The sequence below is a fragment of the Salvelinus sp. IW2-2015 genome, linkage group LG25, assembly GCF_002910315.2.
Source record: "Salvelinus sp. IW2-2015 linkage group LG25, ASM291031v2, whole genome shotgun sequence".
NCBI lineage: Eukaryota > Metazoa > Chordata > Actinopteri > Salmoniformes > Salmonidae > Salvelinus > Salvelinus sp. IW2-2015.
In genome coordinates, this window is record NC_036865.1 from 16,303,994 (window position 1) to 16,322,118 (window position 18,125).

General features: G+C 41.6%; 1 protein-coding gene across 1 annotated transcript in view; it reads right to left on the bottom strand.

Moving 5' to 3' along the window:
• LOC111951581 (VPS10 domain-containing receptor SorCS1-like) overlaps positions 1 to 18,125 on the bottom strand; it is a 61,561-nt gene that overhangs the window by 21,473 nt on the left and 21,963 nt on the right. The window contains exons 9-16 of the mRNA XM_023969744.2: positions 11,225 to 11,404; positions 9,973 to 10,119; positions 9,776 to 9,878; positions 9,001 to 9,077; positions 8,477 to 8,568; positions 7,937 to 8,044; positions 6,128 to 6,245; positions 5,659 to 5,792 (exon numbers count right to left, since the gene is read on the bottom strand). Of these exons, the coding sequence (XP_023825512.1) occupies positions 5,659 to 5,792; positions 6,128 to 6,245; positions 7,937 to 8,044; positions 8,477 to 8,568; positions 9,001 to 9,077; positions 9,776 to 9,878; positions 9,973 to 10,119; positions 11,225 to 11,404 (959 nt within the window). The remainder of the gene's footprint in view (positions 1 to 5,658; positions 5,793 to 6,127; positions 6,246 to 7,936; positions 8,045 to 8,476; positions 8,569 to 9,000; positions 9,078 to 9,775; positions 9,879 to 9,972; positions 10,120 to 11,224; positions 11,405 to 18,125) is intronic.

Genomic DNA, 18,125 nt, shown 5'->3' on the forward strand with positions numbered 1-18,125 from the left:
TATTACGACAGTGTACGTTACTACACCTAATAGGAAATGCACATGCGCACKAGTGTGCCCGGGAGAACTGTAGAGCAGGAGAGGTTTTGACTAAACGAAAACTAACTGTACTCCCGTCTCCTGCCTGGTCATTTCTCCACAACACAAATATTACACAAACTTCTTCCATTTAAGAATGATGGAGGCCACTACGTTCTTGGGGACCTTCAATGCTGCTGAAATGTTTTGGTACCCTTCCCCAGATCTGTGCCTTGACACAATGCTGTCTCGGAACTCTACAGACAATTCCTACAACCTCATGGCTTGGTTTTTGCTCTGACATTCACTGTCAACTGTGGGACCTTACATAGACAGGTGTGTGCCTTTCCAAATCATGTCCAATTCAATTTACCACAGGTGGACTTCAATCAAGTTGAAGAAACATCTCAAGGATGATCAATGGAAACAGGATGYACCTGAGCTCAATTTCGAATCTCATAGCAAAGGGTCTGAATACTTATGTAAATAAGGTATTTCTGTTTTTTATGTTTAATAAATTTGCTAACATTTCTAAAAACATGTTTTTGCTTTGTCATTATGGTGTATTTTGTGTAGATTTTATTTAATCCATTTTAGAATAAGGCTGTAACTTAACAAAATGTGAAACAAGTCAAGGGGTCTGAATACTTTCCGAAGGCACTGTAATGAAGGAAGTCACAAACTTCCAGTGTTTACTCTTCAGCTCGCGACCTGCTGCTGTGGACAGAAATCTGTCTCTGGTGAGTACAGCATATGTTCCTCAAAGATTACTGATGAAGTTGTTATTCATTTGGTCCTATTTTCGTCATTATACAGCATTTATGCAGCTCATTTTTATGCCATCTCTGTTACTATTGTTAGATACATTTTTACTGCCATTATTAGCTGATTAGCGTCAGTGGCGTTATTTCAGCTAAACCTAGGGTATGGCATTCTTTGGAAATTTAAGCTAATTTACTGCATTTCTACACATTTTAAAAACCTAAAATGCTATTTGGAGAACAGCGAAAACAAAACTGACCCCAGCCATTACTTATATCACGGCAATATTAGGTTTAAAGGTCTGTGGAATGGCATATACAATGTCAACCACTGCTCAACCTCATCATAAATTCACAAATTTACTTGTGGAAAGCTGCATACAGCGCAACATAAAATAGATGCATAATACACGCTATCGAGTCACAAAAAGGCTGACTTCAGATGCTGACATCAATAGGCGGCAAGTGAGTTTCAAGTTTGGGGAAGCTATTTTGACACCATAAAACTGCACCTTAATAATAAAGGATTACATGCATCTATCGTCGCATTTGCAGACTAATGTAAGGTAGGCTACTATTCCTAATGTGATGAGTAGATTGCTTAGTCAGAATTTAGGCTAATAATGTGACTCAATCACTGTTAGCAAAACAGACCGTTTTGAACAATGAATGTGTTAGCGCGTAGTGACAGAGTAGGCCTAATCAGGGTTTATATCAGGGTTTCCCAACCCTCTCCTCAGCCCCCCCAGACGTTTCAAATGTTTGATTTAATCCTAAACTGGCACACCAAATTCAATTAGTCAACTAACCATCAAACCTTTAACGAAATGTATTCAGATGTGCCAGTTTAAGGTTAAAACAAAAATGTGAAATGTCTGGGGGGGCCCCGAGGAGAGGGTTGTGAAACCCTGCTTAATATGACTGGAGACACAAGCAACATCTCTTTTAATACGACACAAATTAGTAGGCTACTCTGGTGACACTGACAAACAGTAAAAACAACATGTTCTTGAATACAACCTTCTAATCTTGGCCTAAGAAAAGGGGAGACACAAATTGTACAATATGACGTCCATCTAGCCTGGAGGAGGAAATTATTGTCCCCAAAAAAACTTCCCAGTGACCAGTTGTACTGATCCAATGATAAAGACAATGAATATGCCAGCACTCACCGGGGATATGGCCGATGCTCTCCGCTGGTGCCAATAAGATAGGCTACTGTTCGCTCAATTGGGTGTTGAGAATTCTAGAGACAAATTAGAGTCTTCTCTTTTTAGCAATAGCCATTTACTTTCTAAACAAATGTTTTCCTACGATTGCATTTGGAAATTTTGCGATAGGCCTATTTAACTACTTTTCACTGACAGCTGCTACTCATAAGCTATTTAATAGGCTATTTGCCGCACGTTCTGCCCAAATTTCTAATGATCCTCTGGGGCCAAATCATGCTCTCTGGTGTAGTATTTTAAATTATTTTATTTATTTCTGTATATGCATGAGTAATTATATAGCAATTTTTGTCAAATATAATTCAATTTACTTTACGGGAAGGTAGCTAGCTAGCAAATGTAGCTACATACAATAATACCAAATACAATCAGCATGTAAAGTAGCTAGTTAGCTGTGAATTCACCTAAACAAACTGCACAATCAATTTAGGAGTCTACAATCTTACCATGTTCCACCTGCAGATCGATGTGCCTCACAGAGTGGAGTCTGACATTCGCAATGGCAGATATACTTTTGAGGAGATGGGAAACGTTGTCCATGCTATGTCAATGGGCCATGCGGTTCATTCTGGGTGATTCTGGGACAAGGAGTGCTCTCCTTCAAATAGCGAATACAAGTCTATTGTGCGCTAGCTCAAAAACCCAACATTAGCAAGACTTTCGTCAATAAGAAGTACAACATTACAAGTCTTTTCTGAGATGTGAGATAACTTGCTATCTGTAATATCGTATAGCTTTGGGAATCGTAACATTACGTACTTTTGAGGAAAATAGGCACGTTTCTCTATATGTACACTGTCTTTGAGAAGGGATTGCTTGATGATTAGCTTAGCAACCGCAGGACAACATGAACGTGATTGGTCGACAGTCTGCTGGGTGGGGCGTTATACGTTCCTAAATTCATTGGATTCCTATCTCCTTTCTATAATATCTCAGGCAATGGCACCATGCAATGCACCCTGGACTAAAAAGGCAGACAAATAGGAAAAATGTGCTATACCCTCTGTTAAATTGCACTATTCTCAAGGTAGGAATATCACAAAAATATGATCAATGGCTCATTCGAGAGAAGACAACCTCCCGAGTTATGACATCGGCCAGTATTGAAATCTGACATTTATGATAGAAGTTTTCGCGACCTAAAAGTTGTATTCCTATTAACCTCCAGTGTAGTGAGAGCGACTTTATCACAGTGCTACGTCATACCGGGCAGATTTTTGCCTGCTTGAACACCAATAACTCAGATACACATGAAAACATGAAATGACCCAGGGAATCAATAGAACATCACTCAGAAATGCACAAAAACAATATAACATTCAAAATGGGTGAACCTTTCCTTTAAGGCCAAGTTCAAATGTCAACATCAAAATCAAAACAATTAGCGCACTGCCTAAACGGCTGATCGGCAAAGCATACTGTTTGCACTGTCTCTGCTCACTGCTTTCTTAAAGTAATAGAAAGGCACAGGCTGGCAGCTTCTCTCTGAGCGATGCTCCGCATGGTCCTAAAGCCAGCCAGCCAATACGCTAAACAGACGTTGAATTTTGATCGGGATTGGAACAAATTTAAACTGCTTTTTTTGAAGCCTCCTTTTACATTTTTGGTCTTGAGTCGACTGCCATACCCTGCCATACTCAACTGATGCCCCTGTTTAGCTTCATCTTGCTAGCTATCTGTATCTCATTTGAGTCATTTGTATTATTGGGAACTGTTTATCTTGTCTGTTATTCCTAATTAGTGTCTTATTCTAACCTGTCATGTATTGATACCATTCTTGTTTATTTTTTCCTGACACACAGTATGGATATGGAGCTTGTATAGATAAAACACAGTTTAATTGGATAATCACGGCTGAATGATATGGCAAAGACGTCTGAACATTTACGTTAACCTGCAAGGTTATAGAGCTTTATTAACTGAGGAACTGCTAACGCTCTCTTACACAATCTACATATCTACAGATGTAGGATCTTAATTTGATCCCTCTTTTGTTACTGAAATGCAAACTTGTAGTGTATTTGATTTTTAAAAAGGCTTTTAAAGTTTGTAATTTACACTTTGACATTTCAGACTTGATTTACCCTAACAAAAAATGTATCAACCCCTACAAAAATACACCTGACTGACTACGCAGTTGAATAGCTCGCTCCCCAAGATCAATGCCTAGCCTCAACACAGGCACTGCTCTGACAAGGACGATGGAGTAGTCGAGCAGATATACTAACAAAGAGCAGTGTGCCCAGCTCCAGATCTAGTGCCCACTCGGTGAGCCAATTCCCAGGCCTTTCTAACCTCCAAGCAGCTATGTTGGAGGAGAAAATAAAGCTCATGGAGCGTCAGCTGGATGAAAATTACAGTGCCGACATGGATTGTGAAGGTTTAGACTCCCAGGCCAGAAAAGCTCAGCAGGAAAGGGAACAAAATCTGCGGCTACAGGAGAAAGCATAAATAAAATAGAGAATGAGCTGGAGCTATTCAAGCTCACCACATCTTTCCTTAACGATGAAGAGGAAGATGATGATACCTCCAGGAGCACCTCCCCAGCACTATCTGACGGGTCCCTCCGCACACCTTGTGACACCTTTGTGCCTTTCCCACAGGCAGAACAGGCACCACAGGTTGCACAGCGAGACAGCAACCTTGAGGAAAGTTGAGCCTACGTTGACTCACCTCCACTTCTCCCTGTCTATCCATGGTACCCTGGACCAGCAACTGGTTACTCACCCCGCTCCAGCATGGTTCCGCAACCTGCCCCACGACCTGGTATGAAACAGCTAATTGCCTCATTATACAGCATCTCAAAGTCATCGTTGCCCCATTTTGAGAGCGGAAGAGAGAGTGACTCAGAACAGCTACGAGCTCAGATTTGTTTCCCATGTCAACCCGCTCTTGAGCAAGATGCCACAGGACTACCGAGATTAATTTGTGGAGTACAGTTTTGACCACGGTGTCGGACAGGCCAAATGTACGCTTTACCTGACTTGACAGCCAGGATCCAGAAGAAGTCCAAGGCTAAGCATATATCAAGCAGAGATGTGGCCCTCTACCAATGTGACAGTTAAGAATGACCAACGTGCCTCCACTAGACCAAAGGAGAGAGCCGCTTCAATCCTTAACATCAGTGAATATCCAAGCTCCTAGGAGCCTGCTCAAGCCAAGACCCCTTCCAAACCCTAGCTATTCTCTCATCACTGTGACAACACATAACAAAATCTCAACTCATGTCCAGAGTTCAGGAAGTTCAACACAGGACAGATCGTTAAATGGATAAAGGATAAACAACGGTGCTGGAAATGTGGACAACCCCATAAACCTGATGCTTGCACCCTCGAACAACCCAGCCATGCAACTAGCAGCACCTAACGATCTTTCACGATTCCATCCAGCAAAACCAGAAGAGCGTTCTTATGGGGAGTGTCCCTACTACAAAAATGTACCTGGACAGACCCAACAGATCACAGAAATGTATGATGAAGGTTGTGAAACTTCTCCTTCACAATGGAGATAAATGGTTACAAACAGTCTGCAATTGTGTTATTGTGCTCCAATGGCGCCTTTTTAAATTGCAGCTAAAAGGATTAATAAAGACTGTAGTGAATTGAATTGAATGTTAAATAAGCGACAGTAGCAGGCAGTAGGCTCCTCACCACTCAAAGTCAGCCTCAGTGCATGGACAGGAGTCTGACATATGGGAGATGTACTGATCTTTGGTTTTGACACATCTGGCGTCGGGCTTCAGATTCTGGAAGATTCTCTTCACTCCCATGATGCAGACTTTACCCTGTGAGAAATAATGCATTATTTGAATAATTAACTAAAACATTTCAGAATTTACTTTATTTTTTATTTAACGGCTTCAAAGGAAAGACACTGATTGATGGAGTTAAAAAATTCATTACAGTACATGAAAATGTGTATAACTTATACTTTGTTATCTGGAAGTTAATACACAGAAAATAGCCATAATATTCAGACAAATTTGAGATAGACTATTGGGTGAGATAGGACATGTTTATCTTCATTGTATCCATGTAGAAGAATAAGCTTGAGCAGATGTATTCCATCGAACCAAGGTCCCCAAAGCCATTATAAATGTATCAAAATGGTTGCTCTTACGTCATTGTGTAACTGCCATGTCTGATAGTCGTCTGTGGTGCACCTTCTGTTGAAGATGGGCCTGAAGTCAATCTTGACGAGCTGCCATTCAGAACGATGGCTGAAATGGCCAAATATTCTTTAAACACAAAAAGTCAGGCATGAGAAAAAAGGGAGGAAAAAAGGGTTATTAGCAAAAAACTATTTTTTAGCATACAGTCATGGCCAAAAGTTGGGAGAATGACACAAATATTAATTTTCACAAAGTTTGCTGCTTCAGTGTCTTTAGATATTTTTTGTCAGATGTTACTATGGAATACTGAAGTATAATTACAAGCATTTAATACGTGTCAAAGGCTTTTATTGACAAGTACATGAAGTTGATGCAAAGAGTCAATATTTGCAGTGTTGACCCTTCTTTTTCAAGACCTCTGCAATCCGCCCTGGCATGCTGTCAATTAACTTCTGGGCCACATCCTGACTGATGGCAGCCCATTCTTGCATAATCAATGCTTGGAGGTTGTCAGAATTTGTGGGGTTTTGTTTGTCCACCCGCCTCTTGAGGATTGACCACAAGTTCTCAATGGGAAAGGCATTGTTCGTCACCAAACTGTTCCTGGATGGTTGGGAGAAGTTGCTCTCGGAGGATGTGTTGGTACCATTCTTTATTCATGGCTGTGCTCTTAGGAAAATTGTGAGTGAGCCCAATCCCTTGGCTGAGATGCAACCCCACACATGAATGGTCTTAGGATGCTATACTGTTGGCAAGACACGGGACTGATGGTAGCGCTCAACTTGTCTTCTCCGGAGAAGCTTTTTTCCGGATGCCCCAAACAATCGGAAAGGGGATTCATCAGAGAAATTGACTTTACCCCAGTCCTCAGCAGTCCAATCCCTGTACCTTTTGCAGAATATCAGTCTGTCCCTGATGTTTTTCCTGGAGAGAAGTGGCTTCTTTGCTGCCCTTCTTGACACCAGGCCATCCTCCAAAAGTCTTTGCCTCACTGTGCATGCAGATGCATTCACACCTGCCTGCTGCCATTCCTGAGCAAGCTCTGTACTGGTGGTGCCCCGATCCTGCAGCTGAATCAACTTTAGGAGACAGTCCTGGCGCTTGCTGGACTTTCTTGGGCGCCTTGAAGCCTTCTTCACAACAATTGAACCGCTCTCCTTGAAGTTCTTGATGATCCGATAAATGGTTGATATAGGTGCAATCTTATTGGCAGCAATATCCTTGCCTGTGAAGCCCTTTTTATGCAAAGCAATGATGACGGCACGTGTTTCCTTGCAGGTAACCATGATTGACAGAGGAAGAACAATGATTCCATGCACCACCCTTCTTTTGAAGCTTCCAGTCTGTTATTCGAACTCAATAAGCATGACAGAGTGATCTCCTGCCTTGTCCTCGTCAACACTCACACCTGTGTTAACGAGAGAATCACTGACATGATGTCAGCTAGTCCTTTTTTGGCAGGGCTGAAATGCAGTGGAAATGTTTTTTGGGGATTCAGTTAATTTGCATGGCAAAGAGGGACTTTGCAATTAATTGCAATTCATCTGATCACTCTTCATAACATTCTGGAGTATATGCAAATTGCCATCATACAAACTGAGGTAGCAGACTTTGTGAAAATGTATATTTGCGTCATTCTCAAAACTTTTGGCCACGACTGTAGAAGTGCAAGTAAAAAAGGAGCTGGGCACAAGGGATGTTTGTGATTACAAAGAGAAAATAGAAACAAACTTTTTTTCTTCTCTAAGCATCCAATAAACTTTCAGTGCATTGCATAATACATACTATATCCATATGGCATTTGTTTTGATTCTTACGTCATGATGAGGGTGTCCTCCCCTGGCTCTCCTAAGACTCCGTCTACATAGAGAGGAGAGGAGGTAAAGCTGAATTTCTTCCAGTGTCTTCCCTCATCAAAACTCAACCTGGATGGAGAAACAACATGTTGTCTCTCATACATGTGGATCCCTCACTGTGCATAGAATTATACTGTAGTGCATAGATTATACTGTAATTCATTTGATCACCCTGTTGCAGGAGAACATTTCTGCAATGCAGTGTATTTGAGGTTTAAAAAGGCTTCTGAAGTTTGTAATTTCCATTTAAACATTTCTGACTTGATATTCCCTTACGGAAAATGTATCAATCCCTACAAAAAATGTCAGTTCAGTACAATCCACATAATAATTCACATTTCATGTTGCTGCAGGATTATTTTCCTGCTGTAGTAAACTGGCTCAAATTAAGATCCAACATCTGTACATAATACAGTCCATAAAACATTTAAATAGACAAACGTAAATCAATGTTGATAATTTAACAGTGTGCACGAAGTTGAATGTTAAAGGAAACAATACCAAATGTGTCTGATGGGGAGAGGTGTGTGTCGAATGGCCACTAGGGCACCGCCCTGGTTAAGAAAGAGGATGCTATACTCCTCCTCAAATACCTACAAACAGGGACAGGATTTCATCACATTTTCACAGAGGTCAGAGATGTACATAACCTTCATGTACACTTTTGATGAGTAATATACCATAATATTTCATGACTATACTGCTATTCTACTATATCATGCAACACAGCTACATAGCACATGAAACACAGCAACATAGCACATGCAACATATCATATATACATTTTTTTAAAGAGGGCTCATCAAATAAAAACCGCTCCTAAGAAGCTGTATAGGAAAATAATAATAACTGCCCATGGCGTGTGATCAAGGGTAATGTCAATCTATATCATGCATCATTCATTCAGAGATTGCTCCCTCCTCCAAATGATTGAGTCATAAGCCGATTGATCTTTTCTTCTATGTGTCTGTCGTCTTGATTTTGTGTCACACTTCAGTGGCGCCTGTCTCTTTCAATCACAGTACCTCTCTCCAAGTGTTGCCAGCATCTGAGGTGATGAAAATGCTGACATTATTGGCGGTCAGCTCAGGCCCAATGGTACCTTGATGTAGAAGGTATAGCATAGTTACAGTGTAAACACATTGAACAATTATGAACTTTCATTTTATGCTTTCTCATCCCACATTACAAAATATTTAATGAACAATTAAATCAAAATAAAGATGCATACACACTGCATCAGGCTACAGCTCTCCTGAAAAGTGAGTATTTACTGAGACATTCAGACATTCCAATCTTTTCTTCAATATCTGTTTTTGTCAACCATCTGTGAGTATAGATGTGCAGGCATACTGTGATCAATTTCACAATGCAAACAGATCTGACCAAATGGTTTTAAGGCAGAATGCCAGCAAGATAACAGGGGTCTTTAACAGTGGAAAAATAGCAAAGTGCAAGAGTTGTATAAAAACTGCAAATTGGGAACCATAGGGCTATACTACAAAGCAGGATCAAGGAGTTAGCCAGTTAACTTGCCTAATTATTTGGAAATACATTTTAAAAAATTGGAAAGATAACCTTGAAATTGGCATGGTCAAATTGACTCAATAACCTAAAATACATATCTAAGTTTATCTTTCTTAATGAACAAGAAAATCTATAGTTATTTCTGGTTGTTTATCAAAGTTAGCTGGCTAAGTAATTGATCCTGCTTTGTTCTATACCCCTCTGAGGGAGAGCAGAGGTCCTTGTGGGCATTGCTAAAAAAAAAGAAAACTAAAGTTATCAAATAGTGCTTACCTGATGCCACTATAATTCCTGGAGCTGATTCTTTGCTGACTATGTTTCCAGACGTGTACGGGTTGTCAGACACATGGAGATGCAGGTGCAATGAACAATAGGGCTAAAAAATACCAAAACAAAAAGACATAAGGTGGTTTATAGACCACAACTGTTACACGTTTTCAGATATTGCTCACTTGCAAATGCAGACTCACCTGTACACAGTAGAGTCTGGTACCGCTCAGATCAGTGGTAGGAGCATGTAGAAGACGCCAGTCTCGCCCCTTATTGTAAGTGATAAATGTTTTCACTTCGTTCTCGACAACTTTATTTGACAAGAACAACCCTTTTATCCCTGCTACCTAGGAACACGTGAGAAACAGAGACATGAAAAAAATATTGAGGGTCAAAAGCTACAACTGTAAATGATTCAAACATAAGTAAAGCTGAAGCCTTAGTTTTGAGGTGGAACGCGATAGCATTTCTGACAGGGAGCACTACTTTGGACCATCTGTGGGTCTCTGCAGAGTGAAAACAACATATGGCGGAGCCCAAAGACATTTCTATTTCTTTGTATTTACAAACGGAGATGCATGCACTGCACTCACACAGCACTCACTCCAGTACATCCTGCTCCTCAATGCAGAGTGCACACATTCTGTATCAAGAAATGTCTATGACCTTTTCGTAGCATTACTGGATAAGCCATTTCCTATACATATTCAGAGTGCCTTTACAAAAAGGGTTCACAGTCAGTGTGTTTGGTCCTGTGAGCTTCAACACGTATTCTGGTTTTAATGGAGACAATGAGCAATGAGAGTAATCGTTGCTGATAGCTATCTAGGCTGTATGGTTGTATTAACGTAATTACATGAGTAGCTTTTACTGCTAGTTCAGGATGAAGGTAATCAGTGCTGATTACATGTGCGGGTAGGCATTGCTTTGTAGGGTCGTCAGTAGCGCTATACCTAGCGGTCAGTGAAGACAGATATGGGTGCAGGTTCTACAGTAGCTGAAGTTAATATAGTAGAAGTGAATCAAGAATTATTGTGTGTAGACCTGGAAATGTGCTAACGTAACAATGATACATACTGTACCTTATAAAATGAGATCATCTTGGTTACGCATGGACCTGCTAGTTAATGGCTAACAAAACTCTACACTTCATAGATGTAGATTATAACGATCTGATATTGTATGAGTAAATGTATGCTAATATATTCTAATAACGCTGCATACTTGGATATGGCAGGTCTTCATGATTGATGTACAGTATGTGTTCGCTTAAGTTACTAACATATGAAATAAGGGGGAACAGCCGGGATCGATGCTTCAAAAAGATGCCCAGCTGTTACAAGGCAAGGGCACTCCAGTACCATCTGTGCCATAAAGGTTGAGACCTCTTGTCAGAAGTGGTAGTGTGCATACAAACAGGGATGGCACTCTAACTAAGCCGTTGCTACATACCTCATAGAGGTCTATCATAACGTTGCCCTCTGGTCCCCCACTGCTCACTACGTTCTCCAGGGCCAGAGTGAAGAAGAGACCGCGGGCCTCTGACATGTACAAGTTGTAGGAGTCATTCTGGTGCCAATCCTGCACTGCTGCCACCACCTGGTTATCATCTGTACTGATTATCTGCAAGTCCTGGAAATGAATTATTAGTTAGGATCCTATACCATACAATACAAACATTATTTTCCTTAGGGATTTTGTTTCAGGACTGCAGTGGAACCCAATGACCACAAACGGGTTGAATTAACGTTGTTTCCATGTTATTTCATTTAGAAAATGCAATGTGATGATTTTGAATCAACGTTGAAAACTGATCGGATTTGCAAAAATTCATCAACTTAAGGGAATTTCTGTGATGTTTGTCTTTTTTTCACCCAAGTTTTAACTTAAATCAAACGACATGTTTTTTTGTTGTTTTTTTTACGTTGAATTCCCGTTAGTGTCCAGTGGCGTAATTCTGCACACAACTGTAGGGGAGAGTGGGGCAAGTTAAGCCATTTTTTTTATATTAACAAACATGCAGTCTCTACATACAGTACCTGTCAAAGGTTGACACACCTACTCATTCAAGGCTTTTTATTTATTTGTACTATTTTCTACATTGTAGAATAATAGTGTAGACATCAAAACTATGAAATAACACATATGTAATCATGTAGTAACCAAAAAAGTGTGAAACAAATAAAAAATATATTTTATATTTGAGATTCTTCAAAGTAGCCATCCTTTGCCTTGATGACAGCTTTGCAAACTCTTGGCATTCTCTCAACCAGTTTCATGAAGAATGCTTTTCCAATAGTCTTGAAGGAGTTCCCACATATCAAATCAATCAAATCAAATCAATTTTATTTGTCAAATACACATGTTTAGCAGATGTTATTGCGGGTGTAGCGAAATGCTTGTGCTTCTAGCTCTGACAGTGCAGTAATATCTAAAAAGTAATATCTAACAGTTTCACAACATATACCACAAAAAACATAGATTAAGAATATACATACATATATGTCAGAGTGGAATTGGACTAAGAAACAGTGGCATAGTATAGAGTACAGTATATATAAACTCAGCAAAAAAAGAAACGTCCTCTCACTGTCAACTGCATTTATTTTCAGCAAACTTAACATGTGTAAATATTTGTATGAACATAACAAGATTCAACAACTGAGACATAAACTGAACAAGTTCCACAGACATGTGACTAACAGAAATGGAATAATGTGTCCCTGAACAAAGGGGGGGTCAAAATCAAAAGTAACAGTCAAAATCTGGTGTGGCCACCAGCTGCATTAAGTACTGCAGTGCATCTCCTCCTCATGGACTGCACCAGATTTGCCAGTTCTTGCTGTGAGATGTTACCCCACTATTCCACCAAGGCATCCGTAAGTTCAAAGACATTTCTTGGGGGAACGGCCCTAGCCCTCACCCTCCGATCCAACAGGTCCTAGATGTGCTCAATGGGATTGAGATCCGGGCTCTTCGCTGGCAATGGTAGAACACTGACATTCCTGTCCTGCAGGAAATCACGCTCAGAACGAGCAGTATGGCTGGTGGCATTGCAATGACTGCCTGCAACGACAACAAGCTCAGTCCGATGATGCTGTGACACACCGCCCCAGACCAAGACGGACCCTCCACTTCCAAATCAATCCCGCTCCAGAGAACAGGCCTCGGTGTAACACTCATTCCTTCGACGATAAATGCGAATCTGACCATCACCCCTGGTGAGACTAAACCATGACTCGTCAGTGAAGAGCACTTTTTGCCAGTCCTGTCTGGTCCAGCAACGGTGGGTTTGTGCCCATAGGCGATGTTGTTGCCGGTGATGTCGGGTGAGGACCTGCCTTACAACAGGTCTACAAGCCCTGAGTCCAGCCTCGCTCAGCCTATTGCGGACAGTCTGAGCACTGATGGAGGGATTGTGCGTTCCTGGTGTAACTCGGGCAGCTGTTGTTGCCATCCTGTACCTGTCCCGCAGGTGTGATGTTCGGATGTACCGATCCTGTGCAGGTGTTGTTACACATGGTCTGCCACTGTGAGGACGATCAGCTGTCCGTCCTGTCTTCCTGTAGCACTGTCTTAGGTGTCTCACAGTACGGACATTGCAATTTATTGCCCTGGCCACATCTGCAGTCCTCATGCCTCCTTGCAGCATGTCTAAGCCACGTTCACGCAGATGAGCAGGGACCCTGGGCATCTTTCTTTTGGTGTTTTTCAGAGTCAGTAGAAAGGCCTCTTTAGTGTCCTAAGTTTTCATAACTGTGACGTTAATTGCCTACTGTCTGTAAGCTGTTAGTGTTTTAGCGATCGTTCCACAGGTGCATGTTCATTAATTGTTTATGGTTCATTGAACAAGCAAGGGAAACAGTGTTTAAACCCTTTACAATGAAGATCTGTGAAGTTATTTGGATTTTTACGAATCATCTTTGAAAGACAGGGTCCTGAAAAAGGGTTGTTTCTTTTTTTGCTGAGTTTAAATGAGATGGGTGATTAGCCATGTTCTGTTATAATCTCCAGCCGGCACAGCCAGACTGGCCACTCCTCAGAGCCTGGTTCTTCTCTAGGTTTCTTCCTAGGTTCTGGCCTTTCTAGGAAGTTTTTCCTAGCCACTGTGCTTCTACATCTGCATTGCTTGCTGTTTGGGGTTTTAGGCTGGATTTCTGTACAACACTTTGTGACATTGGCTGATGTAAAAAGGGCTTTATAAATACATTTCATTGATTGATTGATTGATTGAGTGATGCAATATTTACAAACAATTAAAGTGACTAAGATACCGTAGAATAGTATAGAGTACAGTTTACACATATGAGATGAGTAATGCAAGATACATTATTAAAGTGGCGAGTGTTAAATTTCCTTAAAGTGGCCAGTGATTCCTAATCTATGTCTATAGGCAGCAGCCTCTGATGTGCTGGAGATGGCTGTTTAACAGTCAATGGTGTAGTATAGAATACAATACAGTATATACATAAGAAGGAGTATACATACGTATATGTATATGTACCTAGGTGTCTGGTTAGACTGTAAACTCTCCTTCCAGACTCACATCAAACATCTCCAATCCAAAGTTAAATTTAGAATTGGCTTCCTATTTCGCAACAAAGCATCCTTCACTCATGCTGCCAAACATACCCTCGTAAAACTGACCATCCTACCGATCCTCGACTTCGGCGATGTCATTTACAAAATAGCCTCCAATTCCCTACTCAATAAATTGGATGCAGTCTATCACAGTGCCATCCGTTTTGTCACCAAAGCCCCATATACTACCCACCACTGCGACCTGTACGCTCCCGTTGGCTGGCCCTCGCTTCATACTCGTCRCCAAACCCACTGGCTCCAGGTTCTCTCAGACCCTGCTAGGTAATGTCCCCCCTTATCTCAGCTCGCTGGTCACCATAGCAGCACCTACCTGTAGCACGCGCTCCAGCAGGTATATCTCTCTGGTCACCCCCAAAGCCAATTCCTCCTTTGGCCACCTCTCCTTCCAGTTCTCTGCTGCCAATGACTGGAACGAACTAACAAAATCTCTGAAACTGGAAACACTTATCTCCCTCACTAGCTTTAAGCACCAGCTGTCAGAGCAGCTCACAGATTACTGCACCTGTACAAGCCATCTATAATTTAGCCCAATCAACGACCTCTTCCCCGACTGTATTTATCTATTTTTGCACCCCATATTTCTATTTCTACTTTGCACATTCTTCCACTGCAAATCTACCATTCCAGTGTTTTTACTTGCTATATTGTATTTACTCGCCACCATGGCCTTTTTTGCTTTACCTCCCTTTTACTCACCTCATTTGCTCACATTGTATATAGACTTATTTTTCTACTGTATTATTTAATGTATGTTTGTTTTACTCCATGTGTAACTCTGTGTTGTTGTACACTGCTCAAAAAAATGTATCCATGCTTTGTTACTTCTAGGTTAGACTACAATGCTCTACTTTCCGGCTACCCGGATAAAGCACTATTTAAACTTCAGTTAGTGCTAAATACGGCTGCTAGAATCCTGACTAGAACTAAAAAATGGTATCATATTACTCCAGTGCTAGCCTCCCTACACTGGCTTCCTGTTAAGGCAAGGGCTGATTTCAAGGTTTTACTGCTAACATACAAAGCATTACATGGGCTTGCTCCTACCTATCTTTCCGATTTGGTTTCTGCCGTACATACCTACACGTACGCTACGGTCACAAGACGCAGGCCTCCTAATTGTCCCTAGAATTTCAAAGCAAACAGCTGGAGGCAGGGCTTTCTCCTATAGAACTCAATTTTTATGGAATGGTCTGCCTACCCATGTGAAATACGCAGACTCGGTCTCAACCTTTAAGTCTTTACTGAAGACTCATCTCTTCAGTGGGTCATATGATTGAGTGTAGTCTGGCCCAGGAGTGTGAAGGTGAACGGAAGTCTCTGGAGCAACGAACCACCGTTGCTGTCTCTGCCTGGGCGGTTCCCCTCTCTCCACTGGGATTCTCTGCCTCTAAATTTATTACAGGTGCTGAGTCACTGGCTTACTGGTGCTCTTCCATGCCATCCCTAGGAGGGGTGCGTCACTTGATGGGTTGAGTCACTGACATGATCTTCCTGTCTGGGTTGGCGCCCCCCCTTGGGTTGTGCCGTGGCAGAGATCTTTGTGGGCTATACTCGGCCTTGTCTCCAGATGGTAAGTTGGTGGTTGAAGATATCCCTCTAGTTGTGTGGGGGCTGTGCTTTGGCAAAGTGGGTGGGGTTATATCCTGCCTGTTTGGCCCTGTCCGGGTATCATCGGATGGGGCCACAGTGTCTCCTGACCCCTCCTGTCTCAGCCTCCATATTTATGCTGCAGTAGTTTATGTGTCAGGTGGCTAGGGTCAGTCTGTTATATCTGGAGTACTTCTCCCGTCTTATCCGGTGTCCTGTGTGAATTTAAGTATGCTCTCTCTAATTCTCTCTTTCTCTCTATCTTGCTTTTTCTCTCTCGGAGGACCTGAGCCCTAGGACCATGCCTCAGGACTACCTGGCATTGATGACCTCCTTGCTGTCCCCAGTCCACCTGGCCGTGCTGCTGCTCCAGTTTCAACTGTTCTGCCTGCGGCTATGGAACCCTGACCTGTTCACCGGACATGCTACCTGTCCCAGACCTGCTGTTTTCAACTCTCTAGAGACAGCAGGAGCGGTAGAGATACTCTTAATGAACGGCTATGAAAAGTCAACTGACATTTACTCCTGATGTGCTGACTTGTTGCACCCTCGACAACTACTGTGATTATTATCATTTGACTTTGCTGGTCATTTATGAACATTTGAACATCTTRGCCATGTTCTGTTATAATCTCCACCCGGCACAGCTAGAAGAGGACTGGCCACCCCTCATAGCCTGGTTCCTCTCTAGGTTTCTTCCTAGGTTTTGGCCTTTCTAGAGAGTTTTTCCTAGCCACCGTGCTTCTAAACCTGCATTGCTTGCTGTTTGGGGTTTTAGGCTGGGTTTCTGTACAGCACTTTGAGATATCAGCTGATGTAAGAAGGGCTATATAAATACATTTGATTTGATTCTCAACTTGCCTACCTGGTTAAATAAAGGTGAAATAAAATAAATAAAAATGTATACGTACAGTATACAGTATACGTCTTGAAGGAGTTCCCACATATGTTGAGCACTTGTTGGATGCTTTTCCTTCACTCCGTGGTCCAACTCATCCCAAACCATCTCAATAGGGTTGAGTTTGGGTGATTGTGGTGGCCAAGTCATCTGATGGAGCACTCCATCACTCTCATTCTCGGTCAAACTAGATTGGATGGCGTATCGCTGCAGAATGCTGTGGGAGCCATACCGGTTAAGTATGCCTTGAATTCTAAATAAATCACTGACAGTGTCACCAGCAAAGCACCCCCACACCATCACACCTCCTCCTCCTCCATGCTTCACGGTGGGAACCACACATGCAGAGATCATCCATTCACCTACTCTGTGGAACCAAAAATCTCAAAGGACAGATTTCCACCGGTCTAATGTCAATTGCTCGTGTTTCTTGGCCCAAGCAAGTCTCTTATTATTATTGGTGTCCTTTAGTAGTTTTTTTTGTTGCAGCAAATCGACCATGAAGGCCTCATTCACGCAGTCTTCTCTGAACAGTTTATGTTGAGATGTGTCTGTTACTTGAACTCTGTGAAGCATTTATTTGGGCTGTAATCTCAGGTGCAGATAACTCTAATGAACGTATCCTCTGCAGCAGAGGTAACTGGGTCTTCCTTTCCTGTGGCAGTCCTCATAAAAGTCAGTTTCATCACAGCGCCTGATGGTTTTTGGACTGCACTTAAAGAAACTTTCAAAGTTCTTGAAATGTTCCGTATTGACAGACCTTCATGTCTTAAAGTGATGGACTGTCATTTCTCTTTCCTTATTTGAGCTGTTCTATGGACTTGGTCTTTTACCAAATAGGGATGTCTTGTGTATACCACCGTTACCTTGTCACAACACAACTGATTGGCTCAAACGCATTAAGAACTAAATAAATTCCACAAATGAACTTTTAACAAGGCACAACTGTTAATTGAAATGCATTCCAGGTGACTACCTCATGAAGCTGGTTGAGAGAATGCCAAGAGTGTGCAAATCTGTCATCAAGGCAAAAGGTGGCTACTTAGAAGAATCTCAAATATAACATATATTTTGATTTATTTAACACTTTTTGGTTACTACATGATTCCGTATGTGTTATGTCATAGTTTTGATGTCTTCAATATTCCAATGTAGACAAACTTTTGACTGGTACTGTATATTTCAGGATGTTATGTATCGCTGGAAATAATCAGAATTCATGTGAACATTACAGTTTTGAAAACATAGCTTGTCCAAAAAAAGTGG